This window comes from Nelumbo nucifera, chromosome 1 (assembly GCF_055504915.1).
Source record: "Nelumbo nucifera cultivar China Antique chromosome 1, China Antique-T2T, whole genome shotgun sequence".
Taxonomy (NCBI): domain Eukaryota; kingdom Viridiplantae; phylum Streptophyta; class Magnoliopsida; order Proteales; family Nelumbonaceae; genus Nelumbo; species Nelumbo nucifera.
In genome coordinates, this window is record NC_142649.1 from 155,473,386 (window position 1) to 155,490,705 (window position 17,320).

Sequence of the window (17,320 nt, forward strand, 5' to 3'; positions counted from 1 at the left end):
TTTTTTTTTTTTTTTAATGCACTCAGAAAGAGATTAGTACATTTTAGAGTTGATTTTGAGTGAAAGTTCAGGTACTTAATATTTTTTAGGAAAATTTCTGACCAATAAACCCAGCTTCTCTATTAACAGGGGGTTGCAACTCATGTGGTAGATAGCTCTATTAAATAACTCCATTAAATTGAACAACTCCCTCTCAAGCTTAGGCTATTTCCATGGTGTCACTCCTTACTTAACCTTGATGGTTAGATATAGACTTCATTAGGGTATTAGTTAGACACTTAGACACCAAGTCTTGCTCAAGAACTAAGGAGTGAGTTCTATATTTATCTACTACTAGTTAAGGGGTACTAGGGTCAACGTTTGATAACACATGCACTACCAGAAATGGTTAATGCCATTGATGCATCACCTTGGTTACAAAAAGACGTAAAGCATTACAATATTTACTGTTAGGAAGGTTTTAGTAAGAGTGACATGTGGATTAAGCACATCCATTTGAGTCTCATTTGTTTCTGACAACATCTGTTAAAAGAGTGGGTGGTCAAATTTTATATTTTGTGCCCTATTCTGGAGTTGATAAAAATTGTAAAACTAAAATTCCTACCTTTCTATCTATTGGCTTCCCTTGATATTATTGAACACTGGGAAATGATTTGAAAAGCTCAACTGTAATGAAAGGATTCAGAACACTGGTTCCTTCCTTGCAGGCTAGTGCAGTACAGGCTACTAAGGTGGGGAACTGGTTCAAAATGCTCTACCATTTAGTTGAGCCAAGACCATCAATACCAAAAGTGTACTTGGCAAACAACCCTTGCAAAGTTCTCTCAGATAACATGCTCTTGCAATTAAAACAAAAAACAAAAAAGGAAAGAGATATTTGATCTGTCTGAATTTCTGTCCAACTATTTTTGTTAATAACCTCAATCCTTTTTTTTTTTATTTCTTTCCCCCCTTTTGTATTTTCTTTTCCTAGTTTCCCTTATAAATGGAAGATGGCAACTACAGAAGTACAAGAGGATTTTCTAGCGCATGGCATGAGGATAAAAACTTTTCCCTGGTCCAGCCCAAAAGAATTTAAGAACTAAAATTACATTCTGGCCGGTGCGTAGTTTGGCTGAACTTATTTTCCTCTCAAGGTTAGCCCAGGTACAGGTCACCAGTCTTGTGGGCCTGAAAAAAAATGCCTGGCTCTTTTCCAGATTTTCTATCTAGCACCAATCCATAGCCTGCCCAGAAATCTACAGAGCCATTCCAGTCCATTAGCAACCCTAGATGCAATGGTCCATATTTGTTCCAGGAACCCTCATTGTTCTATTTGCTTTCCCAGACACCAATTATGAACATGTACGGGCATCGATATGAGCTGCCATTCACTATTCACATTCTTTCCACAAGGACTTCACCACCAAAACATCACATATGAATTGAATTTGTGGTAATCTATTTATCAAAGCCTACTTGATTGTTTTGTCTTTTACCTTTTTATTCACATCAGGATTCTTTTAATAAATTTTTTATGCGTGTCATCTACTTAGGGATGCTAACGGATATTCAAATCCGATCTGATCTCATAAATACTGATTCGAATTTGAATTCGGTCAGGATGTCGGATATCTGAATCTGTTCTGATCTGATTTCATTTAGAAAATAATAAATTATTAAAAGGAAAAGAAATTATATCAGTTTAAATAAAAAACAAAAAATACAAGTTTTTTCAACTATTTTTATCATATACATATTTTTATAAAAAAATTACAAAAATGCAATATAAATAGCATATTTATAAATAAACAAATAACACACACACACACACACACAATTCGATCCAATTTCTAATCGGATCTGATTATCCGATCCGACCTGAAGATCTGAAATAAGGATATCTAAATCCGACAAAAATAGGATCAAACTTTGGATTGAATCAGATCATGATCTGATCCATTTGCACCCCTACATCTACTTTTCTTTTTGTTTTGGCTTCATGGAGCAACACAATGGGTAGGGCTGTAAATGGATCGAATTCGGATAGGGTCCATGATGTAGGACCAGTTCAGTTCTAGTCCTTAGAGAATGTGAATGGTCTTCTTGGATCAGAATTTTATGGCTGTTGATGGCTGTAATGGTTTCTTGAAGGAATAAGAGAAAAATAAGGGAGAGAAAGAAGAGAGAAAATACCTGGAATCACTCACTGGGTGCCTAGAATCACTCTAGGTCATGGGAATCACTCACCATAGCTAACGTAAGCTGAAGAAAACTCAATATAATTCATTGCCTTTGTGTAAAACGTCCATACGTATTTATAGACTCTAAACTCATAATAATACTAGGAGTCAAACTGTTAGACTCATAATAGTCTTAGGAGTCAAACTATTAGACTCAATAATCCTAGTAGGATTCAAACTAAGCTGTCATATCCTATTTCAATTCAAAGAAGACTCAATAAGTCTAAATCCTACTTATGCAATGACTCTAAATTTTTAACATAAACAAACTATAACTAGACCAAATAAACCCTATCATTGGACCCCACAGAAAATTGTAAAATGACAAAAATACCCCTACTGTCCAAAAATACATAAATACATAAAACTTCATAAAATTCCAATTTTGACTCTTCAGCTACTGCATTAGTCCATCTACATCCACATCTGACCCAATTATCAAATAGTTGGATCCAAATCCGATCTGAAATCCAATATGTTGGACTCAGATTGGATTTGTATTTTATCCACATCTATCTTACTGTTTTTAAAATGACAAAAAATAAAAAAAAAGTTTAAAAAACTAATTACTTTTAATTTATACATGTATAAAAACTTATTTAAGAGGCTGCCTAGAGCGACCACAAATTACAGATACAACCAGTTCTGAGATCTAAACAACAGACTCAAATTCTGATTTTTAAACAACTCCGATGCCGACACCCAGGACAGAAGTTTACCCACAGCTATCTGCACCATTTCCTCTGGAGATTTAGCTTTGCCCTGAAAAATTCTGTTATTTCTTTCAATCCAGATAGTCCAAAGCACAGCAGCCGGGATAGTCTTCCAAACCAAGATACCTTTCTTTCTGAGACCCTCAATCTGCCAACACAACAGCAGATCCTTCACAGAAATTGGCATTACCCAGCTGATTTCCAAAGCTTGGAGAAAATGCCTCCAAATATAATTCGAGACTGGGCAATGTAAGGCCAGATGTTCAGTAGTTTCTACTACCCCACCACATAAGCCACATGACATATCCGAAATCTGAATGCCACATTTCACTAGATTAACTTTGAATAGACATTTATTTAAAGCCATTGTCCAGAGCAAAAACTTCACTTTAGAAGGACTGAATGAGCTCCAAATCTGCCTAGCCGGAAAGTTTTCCTGACCTGAACTTATCAACTTACTGAACATAGACTTAACAGTAGTAGTAGTAATAATAATAATAATTTTTTATCAGACTTGGATTTTAATTGGATCAGATGGAGTTAAATCAGCATCCAATTCGATTATTAATCTAATGCAAGTTATGACATCAAAATCCGGGATAATCAGATCCAATATGTTGGACTCAGATTGGATTTGGATTTTATCCACATCTATCTTATTGTTTTTAAAATGATAAAAAATTAAAAAAAGTCAAAAAAGCTAATTACTTTTAATTTATACATGTATAAAAATTTATATAAATATTAAATTTATCAATTATGTCTATATATACATACATAATTATACATAATTAAAAACTACTACCACTACTAATACTACTACCACTACCACCACCACAATAATAATAATTTATCAGACTTGGATTTTAATTGGATCAGATGGGGTTAAATCAGCATCCAATCTGATTATTAATCTAATGCAAGTTATGACATCAAAATCCGGGATAACCAGATCTATAGTCAAATTGGGTATCAGATTTTCACAGTCCATTGATGGCCCTAACAATGGGGGTAGTCCATCCCCATACCCATAACTCCCAACCCTGGTGGCAGCGGGATTTGATCCCAAAGTCTCCGCTACAATCAGGCAACCAGCTGGTTTACCAACTGAGCCACCATCAGTTGGTTATAACTAATCAGGCCTGATTATAACTGTATCTAGTAAGAGACATGTGATATTGTTCTTTGTTAGCAGCTCAAGCAACTTATACTGTGCTCTAACACAATTGAAACGCACTAGAAGTGTATGTTATTATTACTGTTATCAAAGTTAGAAACTCCTTGAATATTTGTTTATAGAACACAGAATGTAACCACCTTCTGCTTATGCCATATTTTAAGAAAACCCAGCTTCCTTTTAGTGTCAATATAATTCTTGAAGCCAAAAACTTCACTTTTCTCATTTAATTAACAGTAGATAAGAAGCAGCTGGTGAGTAATTGGTTACAAATCAATCACATAATTATCAGCATCATGCGCAGCACGATTTGAGTGGTCTTATAATTTATTAATGAAGGAGATGATGTGTAACTGGAATAAATTACAATATTAATTCTCTTAATGGTAGAGGTGGCATAGACATGTTATACTCACATCATTATTAACTTCAAGTGCTTGTATGGATAAGAGACTGGCTATAACTGAAGATTCACTTAATCTAGATTGATCTTAATCCTTGGATTCAGAGCACTTTATTTGGATATTTAACGCTTACAAAAGCTTTTTGGATAGATTTGCCAATATATTATATTTAAGACCCATGAGGTTGAAGGCTATTCAGTTAGAAGGTAAAGGAGTGATCATATTTGGAAGGCAAGCTTTGCTGGTTGCACAGGTACTGTCCAAGTTGGATTGGACGTCGTCCAAGTTCCACAGGCCACCCCATAGGATCTCTTCACTTGAGGAGGCCTCTGGTACAGAGGTATCACTGTTGAACACTGGAGATAGTAAGCATTGCTCCTCAGAGGTGCTAGGATACATGAAGACCATGTCTTCCCTCTCTTGAACTAAGGGTAGTAATCTATGGTCACACTCATCAAGTAGAGACATTATCTTCTTCATGCCAACTTGATTTTGTTGGTTCTTTTTCTGTAGCTGTTGTTGTTGTTGCTGCTGCTGCAGTTGGAATTGCTGCCTTTTTTGCTGCATTTGTTGTCTTAGGAGTCGAGCTTTTGACCTTTCAGAGTGCTCTGGTGATGCTTCACTCTTTTTCTTGAGATGGGTTCTCCAGTAGTTCTTGATCTCATTGTCAGTTCTTCCAGGCAAGCTTCGTGCAATTGTTGACCACCTAAAGATAGAATCAATCTTCAGTGATATAGTTTAACTTGCAAAAAGCAAAATAGCAACCAGACTTCATAAGCTCAGCTGTTAGAAACTTCAAATATAATCCAACTGCCTCACCTGTTTCCCCATCTTGCATGCAGCTCCATAATGATACTTTCCTCATGAGGAGTTATCTGGCCTCTTTTTAGGTCTGGTCTCAAATAATTCACCCATCTCAGCCTACAACTCTTGCCATTTCTCCTCAACCCTGAAAACCAACAATAAAGAAGGGTATACATAAATACAGAAATTAAATAGAAAGGATTGGAACTTTGATACAATTTTAGGAATTATAATCAATAGTCTTGGTCATGACAAAAAGGAAACCTATGCTAAAAGATCACAGAAGGTGGAGGTGGGGGAGGGAATTGGCTTGGGCAAACTGGTGAAGGATTAACTCAACTGAGTTATACCATGACTCTCTTTTTATCTGACTGTTGATTCAGTGGGAAGCTGTGGTATGAGTAGTGCTTACCTGCAAGCCTTGCAACAGAGTTCCATCTTCCTTCCCCATGCAACCTGACATATTCAGTGAGCAATTTATCCTCTTCAGCAGTCCAAGGTCCTTTCCTCCAACCTTCTTCAAGGATTCCCCAACCCAACTTCCCTGCCATTACTTCTCCAAATATAAGTTTGTCTTCCTAATTGTATGACATTAGTTTGTTCTGTTTATACATACTTATATTAACACATAATCCCAACCCAATTCAATCAGTCAATTAACTGTCACTATCAAATAATCCCTATCCACCTTCTAATGTAGTTAATTACCAAAATACCCTTCTCACCCAAGTGAGTTGTGTAAATGGAGCTAACATGTGCCATTGGTGTACCCGCATGAATCTTCATATTATCTCACATTGGTGGGATACAAGCATCAAATTAATCTAGACCAATTGATAAGTAGACCACTTCTTTGAGTAAAATATCAGAACCATCAAATGGCATACAACAGTCTAAATCATGACACATGCTTGGTTATTGTTGTCCATGATTTCAATATATATATATATATATATATATATATATATGATTATTTAGAAAAACCCCAAGATTGAATTTGAATGATAGTACATTGGGTGACATGCCTCAGCAGGGATTAAATCATTTCCACTATTTTATATATTATATATTTGTACTGAGTCTAAATATTACAGAAAAAGCAAAAAGGCAGTTCATAGCCAGAAGCCACGAATGCTTTAGGGCTCATGCCTACAAGCTAATAACTAGTAACCTATTTTGAGGATAAACAGCTGTAAACGTAGGAGAAAAGAAAGCATTTCTTTAAAAGAATAGCATTAGAAAAACCCAAGTGGGTAGTAGACGTTTCCCTTGAAAAGCATTAGAGAACCAATAGGTATCCCCCACCTGCTTGATTTAATTACTATTTTTTGGGAGAAAGCTTAGGAGATTGATATTTGGTAATCTTCATTATTTATTTGTTTATTAAGCATGTACTTGTAGGATGCCATTTTGGGTTATTGGGAGCTTAAAATAATCAAACAATAATTCAATAAGTGTGTGGATGTCACAAGGGAGATGTGGAGTTGTTCTAGAATGGAATTTTCAGATATGCTTTGTTTATTAGACCGTTCTATCTTTGTAGGGATGGTGACTGAAACCCTAGGAAGTAGTATAATCCAAAACATGTATTGTTGCGTTTATGTGAGATAGATTTAGTAGTTTAACTGTTAAAAGAGAGTTTAAAATGCGGTAGGGCTCATTTGATCTCATGGGATTTCTTCAACTGGCCTTTCTATATACAAAGGGATAAGGAAACTTTTAAAACATGGAAATCCTTGACCCGACCCACCAGCCCACCCATTTATCCTTGAACAAGCCAACTCAACTAGAGATGGCAATCTGATTCTGACCCACCCCTGTTGGGGCTCTGATTCACCCCATTCCGACCGGGGCAGGTTTTTTGACTGTTGATCGAGTTCAGAGCAGATTTCAGGGAACCCAATACTTTGGTGACCGGAAACGGGTGGGGTGGTATTTGTTCACCCACCCCAATAAATAATATGTTATAATACATGTATAATATAATGCATTATTTTATATTTTATATATAAATATTATAATATGACACTTTTAATACATATTATATATATAATATTTTATATTATGTAATATATAAATTAGATTTTATACACATTATATAACATATTATAATATATGTATAATATGTTTTTCTCAAAAAACATGTTTTTAGAGTAGGAATGGGCAGGGCACGACAAACTCCAGGATGAGGCTGATTTCTAGCAATTCGGATCTCCTATCCACAGAATCCTACCCACATGACACTACAACTGTACATGGGGAATATCTCCCCAAGAATGGGGACATGCAAATATGGGAGATGTTCTCAATGTATGGCTGTAGTAACGTGTGGGTAGTGTGGATAGGAGATCTGAACACGATTTCTAGGGTATGAGGTGGGGAGGTGTGGTACATCAGTACCCGTCTTTGGGGTTGGGGACGAGACTGGATGTGCTCCTCACACAGGGCGATTCACACGCACATCGTACCATGCATTGGGAACACTTCCCATACTTATAAATTATTATTCATGGGAGATGTTCCCAATGCATGGTGGATGTGCATGTTTGGTGCCCCCGTGTGAGGAGCAGATCCTGTTCCGTTGGGGACAAGGTAGGCAAAAACTGGGCCCCCGCCCTACCCGTTGCCATTCCTAGACTCATCCCGAGGAGTCGGGCAAATTTGGTATGCGTTTTCGTTCAGCATCAGTACCAACTAAACACTCTGGGGTTTCTCTGGTGCTGATGTACGTCAACTCCTTGCTAGTTGGCAAAAGCTTAGGTTTTTGATATCTTCCAAAATGCAAATTTCGACCCGACCCAATGACCTATAACCCATTCCAATCCCCTCTCCTAAGAAAGAATAAGAGAAGAGAATGAAGGCTGTTGTAATGGATCAAGGAAACATTTAATATAATCTTTTGCTCTATAAATTAATCTTTATACTGGAATGTTGGTGACATGTCAAAATGTTTCTAGAAGTTTAAGCAATGTAATACTGCTTCTTTTGATCAACTTTGTTTTTCTGTTTTCTGGTGATTTGATCAAATCACTTTGATAAACAGTGTACATCCAAAGGAATACTGAAGTGAACAAACTTACTATAATGTAAAGCTAGTTAACATCCACATGATCACATTTGTCCTACCAAAAGTACTTTTAGACTAAGAAGTAGGATTCTGTCCTTTTTATCAAAAGCTGGATGTGATGTGCTCAAATCATCACCTTCTTCCTTGGTAGATGGAAGGGATAGAATTGCTTTGCCATCCTTAACATTACACCAACCAATTTATGTTACTTGTCGAAAATAAATAAATAAACCCACTAACCAATTTAGCTGACTTGACCGAACTCTTTTTCACTTTGACCATACCTTTCATCTATGAATAAAACATAAATGAGAACGATGTTTCATGCACTATATAATTTGATTGATCTCAGAGTTAGAGATTAGACCTTCCCATTCAAACTGAGAAAAAGGGCCATTATCCAATGTTGGTTCCAGCTATCAGGCTCGTCGGAGACGTAGATTAGGTGTGATCCTAATTTTTGGTGTTTTTTTTCCGCACAAAGTGGCTACCTTTAGACTTGAATCTATGTTCTCATGCTTGTTAATCTGAGATTTTACCATTATACCAAGTAATAACCCTCGCCTGTGCATTTTTTTCGCACCAACAAATCAAAAATGTGATGAAATTTTAATTTTTTTGATACATTTATATCTCTATTTAGTGTGGATATGTCCAGGGTAGTTTAGGGATGATGGTATTTATTTAGAGTTCAATAGTTGTTTTTACAAAAAAAAAAAGGTGTAGGGAATATCTCTGCATCTCCTTAGTGAGTTTAAGATTATTTAGTATGTATGTATCCTCCTTGATAAAATTTTTGCTTCAAGAAATAATATGGTGTTAGAGCTTTTGTTGTTGTAAACCTTGAAGAGTTTTTCTGCAACTAATAAAGCTGTGTTTGGTTGCAGTGTAAATTTATTTGCACTAGTACAAATGTATAGGAGTGCAAATGTAAAAAAAAATGCAAATTCTTGTTTAATTTTGTTTTGGATTTTGCTTTATCCTGCTTCATGTCTTAATTTACTTCATTTGTACTGCAATCAAACAAAATAAACTAAAATTTGAAAAAAAAAGGTCAGAATTTACACTCAAATCGTTTGCACTGCATGGTTTTGCATCAGTGAAAATATATTTGTATTGCAACCAAACACAGCCTAAAAGGCAATTTTTCAAGATCTATGCATCTTAAGGTGTTGTGCCCCACTATTTTTGCCCAAAAACCCTCTTTTTTGGCCTCAAATCCAATTTCTAATATTTTATAAAAATAAAAAATAAAAATTGAAATAAAAATATAAAATAATACTTATATATACATTTATTATATACAGGATATAATTATAAATTATTTTATTAATAAAACACTTTTTTATCGGACAACCAAACCATTGACCCATGGTCTAAAGACAAAACGGTTCAGCCTCCAGATCAGTTTTTAAAACACTGGTTCAGTACAAATACATATGCTATCACTTTTTCATGAACCGTGCATATATTTGTGTTTGCACTCTTGGTAATAGATGTAGTGTTTCCCTCATTAAATTATCAAACCAAAATAATAATGAAACAGAAGAGTAGATTGATGCAAACTCTTGATATATTATATAGTTATATTATTTTTACTATCGAGAGTATCAATACTTTTTTTTTTTTTAAAGCAGAGTATCAGTACTTTGAACCTTGTTCAGTGTACCATCAAATTAAATCAAGGTGCAACAATGCATTTGGATAATAAGTCGGTCATTCTTATTTCTAATGGATGGGTTTAAAGGAGGGATAGTGCAATTGGTTCATGAATCAATGAGAATACTTGTGGTAATGGATGGGGGATTTTTGGAACGCTCAGTTTGGAGGAAGTACAAATATAAATATAGAGTGCAAAATCTTGTATTTTATATTATTTTGTTTGTATTTGCACTGTACATATTTGTATTTGTATTCCTTCCAAACTGAGTTTTATATTTGTGATGAAGCACAGCTATGCTTGATTTGATAGAATAAAAGAAAAAGAAGAAATTCATAATATTGAAAAGGCTTTGACCAATCAAACGCCACCTGATCAATTTTGATGAAAATCCACTGATAGGTTAATTCTTTTATAATGATGCCGGTTGATTGGTTATTAGTTCTTTGGATATCATGCCATTCTCATGAAAAAAATATAGCAGCTTTGACAAATTTTGTTAGGAACTTTTTCTCAAATTTCTGTTTCTTTTATTTTTCTATCGAACCAAGCAGTCTTAACCCAAACATTGACGTCACATAGTAAAGAAAATTGAGTTGTGCGTGACAAAAGATCATTTTCAACCACTGAGAGGAATAACATGTCGTACGCAGGGAAAGTTCCCAAACAGGCCACATTTTGTTTACTTTTCCCAAACAGCCCCCCCTCTCTCTCTCTAATTGGATTGGTCTACAGGGTTAGCACTTATTCACCTTGACCATACTTGATGGAGGAAGATTTGGACTGACCTTTTGGCCACCCAACACGTGGAAGCAATCGACAGTGACCTGGCAAGAGCGATAGCTCGGCATGGCAGGGCGCTCAAGGCACGAGCTCCAAGAGGAGGAACCAGCAGTCCGAGCTCCCCAAAAGGAGCCCAAACTCTCCCTTTGACCCTGAGCCTTACGAGGAGCGCAAAGGGCAACAACCCGAACTGGCCCACCCCAGGGCAGTTTGGGCCACATTTTTATCCGAACTTAAGACTTCATCTCGCATACCACTCTGGCACTTTGTCTCCAGACCGTCGAACTGAACAACCGTACCTAACACCAAAGGAGTCTGTATCCTAAGGCGGCGCGCCTGACTGACTTAGGATCTGACGCTTGACAACTAAACTTCAACAGCCACCTGCCACCGCCACCTCTAATTACAGAGATGGCTCCGACAAAGAGAGCAGTGGCGGTTGTCTGCCCCAATAGAGGTGATGACACCCGAACTGGCAGAAATGCAGAGGTAATGATACCCGACCTGGCAGGAGCTTGGGAGTGAGTGCGCGAAGTGGTTATAAAAGGCCCTCTTTCCCCCAAGAATGGAGGTACATGATAATTTTGTGCCATCTGGTTTTTTATCTTACCTTTGAGAAAATACTAACTTGAGCTTCGGAGCACTCTCATCGGGTTCCTCCCCGGAGACTATTCACTTTATTCCCCGTTTCAGGCACCTTTTGCTCCAGTCAGAGGCAAGATCGTTGACAGGTAGGACCGATCGGATTGCGCTCTATCAATTGGCACCGTCTGTGGGAACGCTTCTAAAAGCCTTCCTCTAAAACTTTCATAGCACCTTTTTTCTAAGAAACCCCAACACCCATGGCTTCTTCCAGCAATGCCGGACGTAGCACGGAGATGAACGCCACCGGGGAACAACTTCAAGTCCCCGTGGTGTGCATTAGACATTCACCATCCCCCTTCCAATGGATGGGATCCCCAGCCTGAATGCGCCACGAACAGTGGCGCCCGTGAATCTTCCCGTCATGAACGTCTCCCTTCCTCCCTCTGTTGGAACCACCTTTGCTGAACCAACCATTGTTCCCCCGGCAACTAGCCAGAACCAGCTTGATGACCTGGTGCATGGCATGCGGGCCATCCAAGCCCAAATGCAGCAGCTTCAACAACATCAAATCTACCAGCAGTAGATGTTACACCATGTATCCCAATACCACTACCAGCAACAGTTCCCCCAACTGCCTCAAAGTCAACCACAACTCCCACCTCGGCACCCTGCCGTTAGGCGAGCCAAGCCCTCCCCTTAAGGCGGGCGCCCCCACCAGGAGGCTTCCCAAGCTCGGGCCTCCCAGGCTCAGAGCCCCTCTAGAAGCCAGGCTTCATCCCCCGGCAGGAGAGAGAGAGAGCGGTTGCCCCCGCCTCGCCACGTGTCGGCGGACCAGGAACCCGATCCATCAAGTCAGCATCACCTCGGCGCTCTCAGGACGGGCCCCTGCACACCGAAAACCGGTTCAGCGCCTTAGCCGCGGACTACCTCCAGCAGTCCAGGCCCATCGAGCTTAGGAACACCAAGGCAAGCAGTGCCAACGCCGGGCCTTCCAAGCAGCAGAGACGCCGCCGGCGAAGCCGTCGAACCGCAACCCGCGTCCTGCCCGAGCTCCGAGGTGAAGAAGAAGCGAGCTTGGAAGAAGTAAAGGCTGCCCCTATCCTCAGTCCCTTCCCCCCTGTCATCAGAACTCCTTGGAGTTCCTATGCCCAGAGACTTCAAACTCCCCCCACTCGACAAGTATGATGGGTCCTTTGACCCCAACGACCATGTCAATGCCTTCCAGTCCCAGATGCACCTGGCTAGGGCCAGCGAGTCCTGTATGTGCGTAGCTTTCACTACCACCTTCAGAGGAGTGGCCCGCACCTGGTACAGGAACATGGTCCCCAGGTCAATAAGGAGTTGGGCCCAGTTCGTGCAGGTCTTCACCGTGCACTTCGTCACCAGCAAACGGTGCCCCCGAACCGAGGAGAGCCTCCTCGGCATGGTTCAGAAGGAAGGGGAGCCCATCCGCAGCTACATCGAGCGGTTTAACGACGCATGCCTACAGATCCCACGCCTGGACCCCGTAGTTCAGCTCGCGGCGGCCAAGATGGGGGTGACAGACAAGGAGTTCAAGTGGCACATAGTGGCCAACCAGCCCGCGACCATTGCTGAGTTCCTTAAGCTCGCGGACAAGTTCATGCAAACGGAGGAGGAGATCAACCAAAGGATTGGGGCCGGGTTTGAAAAAAAAAGAGAGAAGAACTCCCCAATCAAGGAGACAGCCGGAAGGATCCACCTTGAGCGCCAAAACCAAGCCAGTCATTCCGAGCTCCCATGGCAGGCCGGACAGACTACATGCCCTTGAACACAAAGCGGGCTGAGATCTTGATGACGATCAAAGACGCCCCGTACGTAAAGTGGCCACCTCGCCTAAAAGGGAACCCAAACGAGAGGAACAAAAACTTGTTCTGCAATTTCCATAGAGACCACGGTCATAGTACCGAACATTGTAATAATCTCCGCGACGAGATAGAGGGACTCATCCGTCGCGTGTACTTAAGAAATTTTGTACAACAACAACAACAACAACATAATAATAATAATAATAATAATAATAATAATAATAATAATAATAATAATAATAATAATAATAATAAGACAAGTCGGCAAGGGGAGAACGGTAAGGATGCTCCCGAGTCCAGCAGCAAGCTAGCCGAACAGTTGCAAAGGCAGCCTCCGAAAGAGAGGCTAGTTCGGGGAACCATCCACGTGATAGTGGGAGGTTCGGTAGTAGCGGATTGTACTTCGGCAGCGGCCCGGGCGTCAGTTCACGAAGCTGCCCAAGAAGAGTAGAACCCTCCGAAGAGGTCGAAGACGGAGGAACCGATTTTCTTCACGGAAGACGATGCGCGAGGGGTCCACTACCCCCACGATGATGCGCTTGTCATAAAACTAAGGATCAACGACTTCGAAGTCAAGCGCGTGCTTGTTGATTCAGTCAACTCGGCGGACATTCTCTTCAAGTCGGCGTTTGACCAGCTTCAGTTGCAAAGAAGCGAGTTGAAGCCCGCAAACACTCCTCCGGTGGGCTTCAGCGGAGAGGAAGTCAGGCCCCTCGGGAAAGTGACAGTACCTGTGGAAGTCGGCATATGGCCCTGTGCGGTCAGACTCAACCACGATTTCCTGGTAGTCGCGACCCCCTCCCCATACAATGCCATTATAGGGCGGCCAATCACTCATGTCCTACAGGCAGTAGTCTCCACCTACTACTTGGCAATGAAGTTTCCTACAGACTTCGGTGTGGGAGTAGCGCAGGGCGACCAACTCGAGTCCCGCAAGTGCTATGTTGTCGCCCTGAAGGGAAAAACCAAGATAGCCGACGACCTCAAACTGGAGCGGCCTACGGAGCAAGGCGAAGAACGAGCTGCGCCCACAGAAGAAACGGTCGCGATCCCAACTTCAGTTGCGGACCTAGCTCGGACGCTACAGATCGATGCTTCCGTCCAGGAACCTCTACGATCCAAACTGGTAAGTTTCTTACTTCAAAATTTAGATATTTTTGCGTGGTCCACGGCCGATATGCCCGGTATTGACCCCAGCCTTATAACTCACAAACTTAATACCGATCCTGAAGTTAGGCCCGTTAGACAGAAGAAACGCAACCTAGCCCCAGAGCAATGGAAAGTAGTCAACGAGGAGGTCGAGAAGCTTCTCGTAGCCGACTTCGTGAGAAAACTCCATTACCCAAGCTGGGTAGCCAACCCCGTTCTGGTAAAGAAGGCCAACGGCAAGTGGCGCATGTGCATCGACTACACCAACCTGAACCGGGCTTGCCCAAAAGACTACTTCCCACTGCCCAGAATCGACCGCTTGGTAGACGTGACCTCGGGGCATGAGTTGCTGAGCTTCTTAGATGCCTATTCGGGCTACAACCAAATCAAAATGGATTCGGTTGACGAGGAAAAGACCTCGTTCATCACAGAGTTCGGCCTATACTGTTACAAGGTTATACCCTTTGGATTAAAAAATGCTAGGGAAACCTTTCAAAGGCTTGTGAATAAACTATTTCAACCCTTAATTGGCACAAAGATAGAGTGCTATGTAGACGACATGGCCGTCAAGACACAGTTCTCGCACGAATTAATACACAAATTGTGTTATGTATTTCAAATCCTGAGACAATTCAACATGAGACTAAACCCGAACAAATGTATCTTCGGTGTCACCTCAGGCAAGTTCCTAGGGCACATCGTTAACCAGCACGGCATTGAGGCCAACCCGGATAAGATTAAGGCAATCATAGACATGAGACCGCCCCGAAAATTGGAGGTACAAAGGTTAAATGACCGCATAGCCACCCTGGGCCGCTTTATGTCCAAGTCGGTAGACCGCTGCCTGCCTTTCTTTAAGGCAATTAAAGGCAAAGGGTTCGAATGGACCCCAGACTGCCAGCTCGCGTTCGACGAGCTCAAGAAATACCTCGCCAGTGTGCCGGTCTTAACCAGGCCCGAGGAGGGCGATGTCTTGGAACTGTACCTCTCGGCAAGCGACGAGGTGGTCAGTTCGGTACTAATAAAATAGTAGATCGGGTCCAACGACCCATCTATTATGTTAGTAAAATTTTGTAGGGAGCAAAGACGAGATACCTGCAGATAGAAAAGTTGGCATACAAACTGATAATTGCAGCTCGGAAACTCCGCCCATATTTCCAGGCTCACACTGTCATCGTCTTGACTGACAAACCTATAAGGCAAGTCTTAATCAAGCCTGAGGTTTCCGGTCGGCTGACAAAGTGGGCCATCGTCAAGTGCACGTTTGTATGCCCGAAGTCCCCAGGCCGGTTGAGCCCGAGATCCCCAGTTCGGGTGAGCCCGGAGCTCTCATGCCAATAGAGTTCGAACCTCGTGAGGTAGCAGCCAGGATGACATCTCTCCTAATTAGGCCAAGCCTGAACTGGGATAAGGAGCCCTGGATCCTTCACGTAGATGGCTCCTCAAACCAACAGGGCAGTGTTGCTGGAATAGTCCTGCGCGGCCCGGGTGGCACAAAATTGGAATACGCGCTACGCTTTGAGTTCGTGGCATCCAACAACGAGGCGTAGTACGAGGCATTGATAGCTGGGCTGGCCCTAGCGCAAGAGGTAAGAACGAAGCACATAGTTATCTGCAGCGATTCCCAGCTTGTGGTCAATCAGGTTATGGGCGAATACGAAGCACGCGAGCTAACTATGATCGCCTACTTGGCAAAGGTAAAGAAGGCTCTGCTCAACTTCCAGTCACACTTCATCAAGCAAATCCCGAGATCAGAGAACATTGAGGCCAACGCCCTGTCCCGGTTAGCTAGCACCAGTCACAATGCCATGAGAACCGTGTACATAGAGGACTTACCTCGGGCTAGCATTCTCGGGGGGGCAGAGGAGGTCGCTCCCGTCTTTGAAGTAGAGCAGAGCTGGATCGACCCACTCGCGAGCTTCTTGCTAGACGGGACCCTCCCTGCAGATTGCAATGCAGCCAGAAGAGTGCAGCGCCAGGTAGCCAAATATGTCATACTAGACGAACGGCTGTACCGACGATCCTACACGCTCCCCTACCTGCGTTGCTTGCGACCTACCGAAGCTGAGCTCGTACTCCGCGACACTCATGAAGGTCTGTGCGGCGGACACTTGGGGGCAGGGTCCTCACCCAGAAGGCACTTCGACAAGGGTACTACTGGCCAACGATGAAGGCAAAGGCCATCGAGCTCATCAGAAAATGCGACAAGTGTCAGAAGCATGCCAATATCAACCATCAGCACTGAAGCGGTAATCCTGGCAGATATCGAAGTACCTACACTGCGACTAGAAGCGTACGACGATCAGAAAAACGGAGACAAGCTACGTACCAACCTCGATCTACTCGACGAGGTAAGAGACCTCGCGTACATCCAGACCACAGCTTACCAGCAAAGAGTAGCTCGGTACTACAATGCCAAAGTAAAAAAGTGGAACTTCTGCGTCGGCGACCTGGTTCTCCGTAAGATCATGGCACCCGAGCCCGGTGTGGGCAAACTTGGACCGAATTGGGAAGGGCCCTACTGAGTAAAGAGAGCGCTCGGGGGAGTATACGAGCTCGAAACCTTAGAGGGCAAACAAGTACCCCGAGCGTGGAACGTCGTTAACTTGAGACGATACTACCTATAAATCACCGAGCGAGGTGGACTAAGTCACTACCAAGGACCTCGGCGTGGGCAAGCAAAGGCAAAATGCTAGCACCAAGCTGACGAGGCAAAGCGCTAACAGCGAGCTGATAAGGACCTCGGTATCTCATCATCGAGGGCCAAGTGTTGACGCTGAAAGCGGCCGCACGAGTATGATTCCCGACAGAACAATATAGTCAATTCGGGCATATAGCCTTATTATGTTAATCCGCCCTAGGCCCTAATTCCAGCAGTCCGACAATATAATCAGTTTTGCAAAGAAGGAGAAGACAACACTTAACCAAAA

General features: G+C 41.9%; 1 protein-coding gene across 1 annotated transcript; it reads right to left on the reverse strand.

Annotated features, from left to right (window-relative positions):
- Nucleotides 1–4,223: 4,223 nt before the first annotated feature.
- LOC104602736 (uncharacterized) lies at nucleotides 4,224–9,519 on the reverse strand. The gene is made up of 3 exons (XM_010266523.3): nucleotides 5,733–9,519; nucleotides 5,336–5,465; nucleotides 4,224–5,222 (listed from the first exon to the last, which is right to left on the reverse strand). The coding sequence occupies exons 1-3, from the start codon at nucleotides 5,869–5,871 to the stop codon at nucleotides 4,712–4,714; spliced, it is 780 nt and encodes a 259-aa protein (XP_010264825.1). The 5' UTR covers nucleotides 5,872–9,519; the 3' UTR covers nucleotides 4,224–4,711.
- Nucleotides 9,520–17,320: the final 7,801 nt, after the last annotated feature.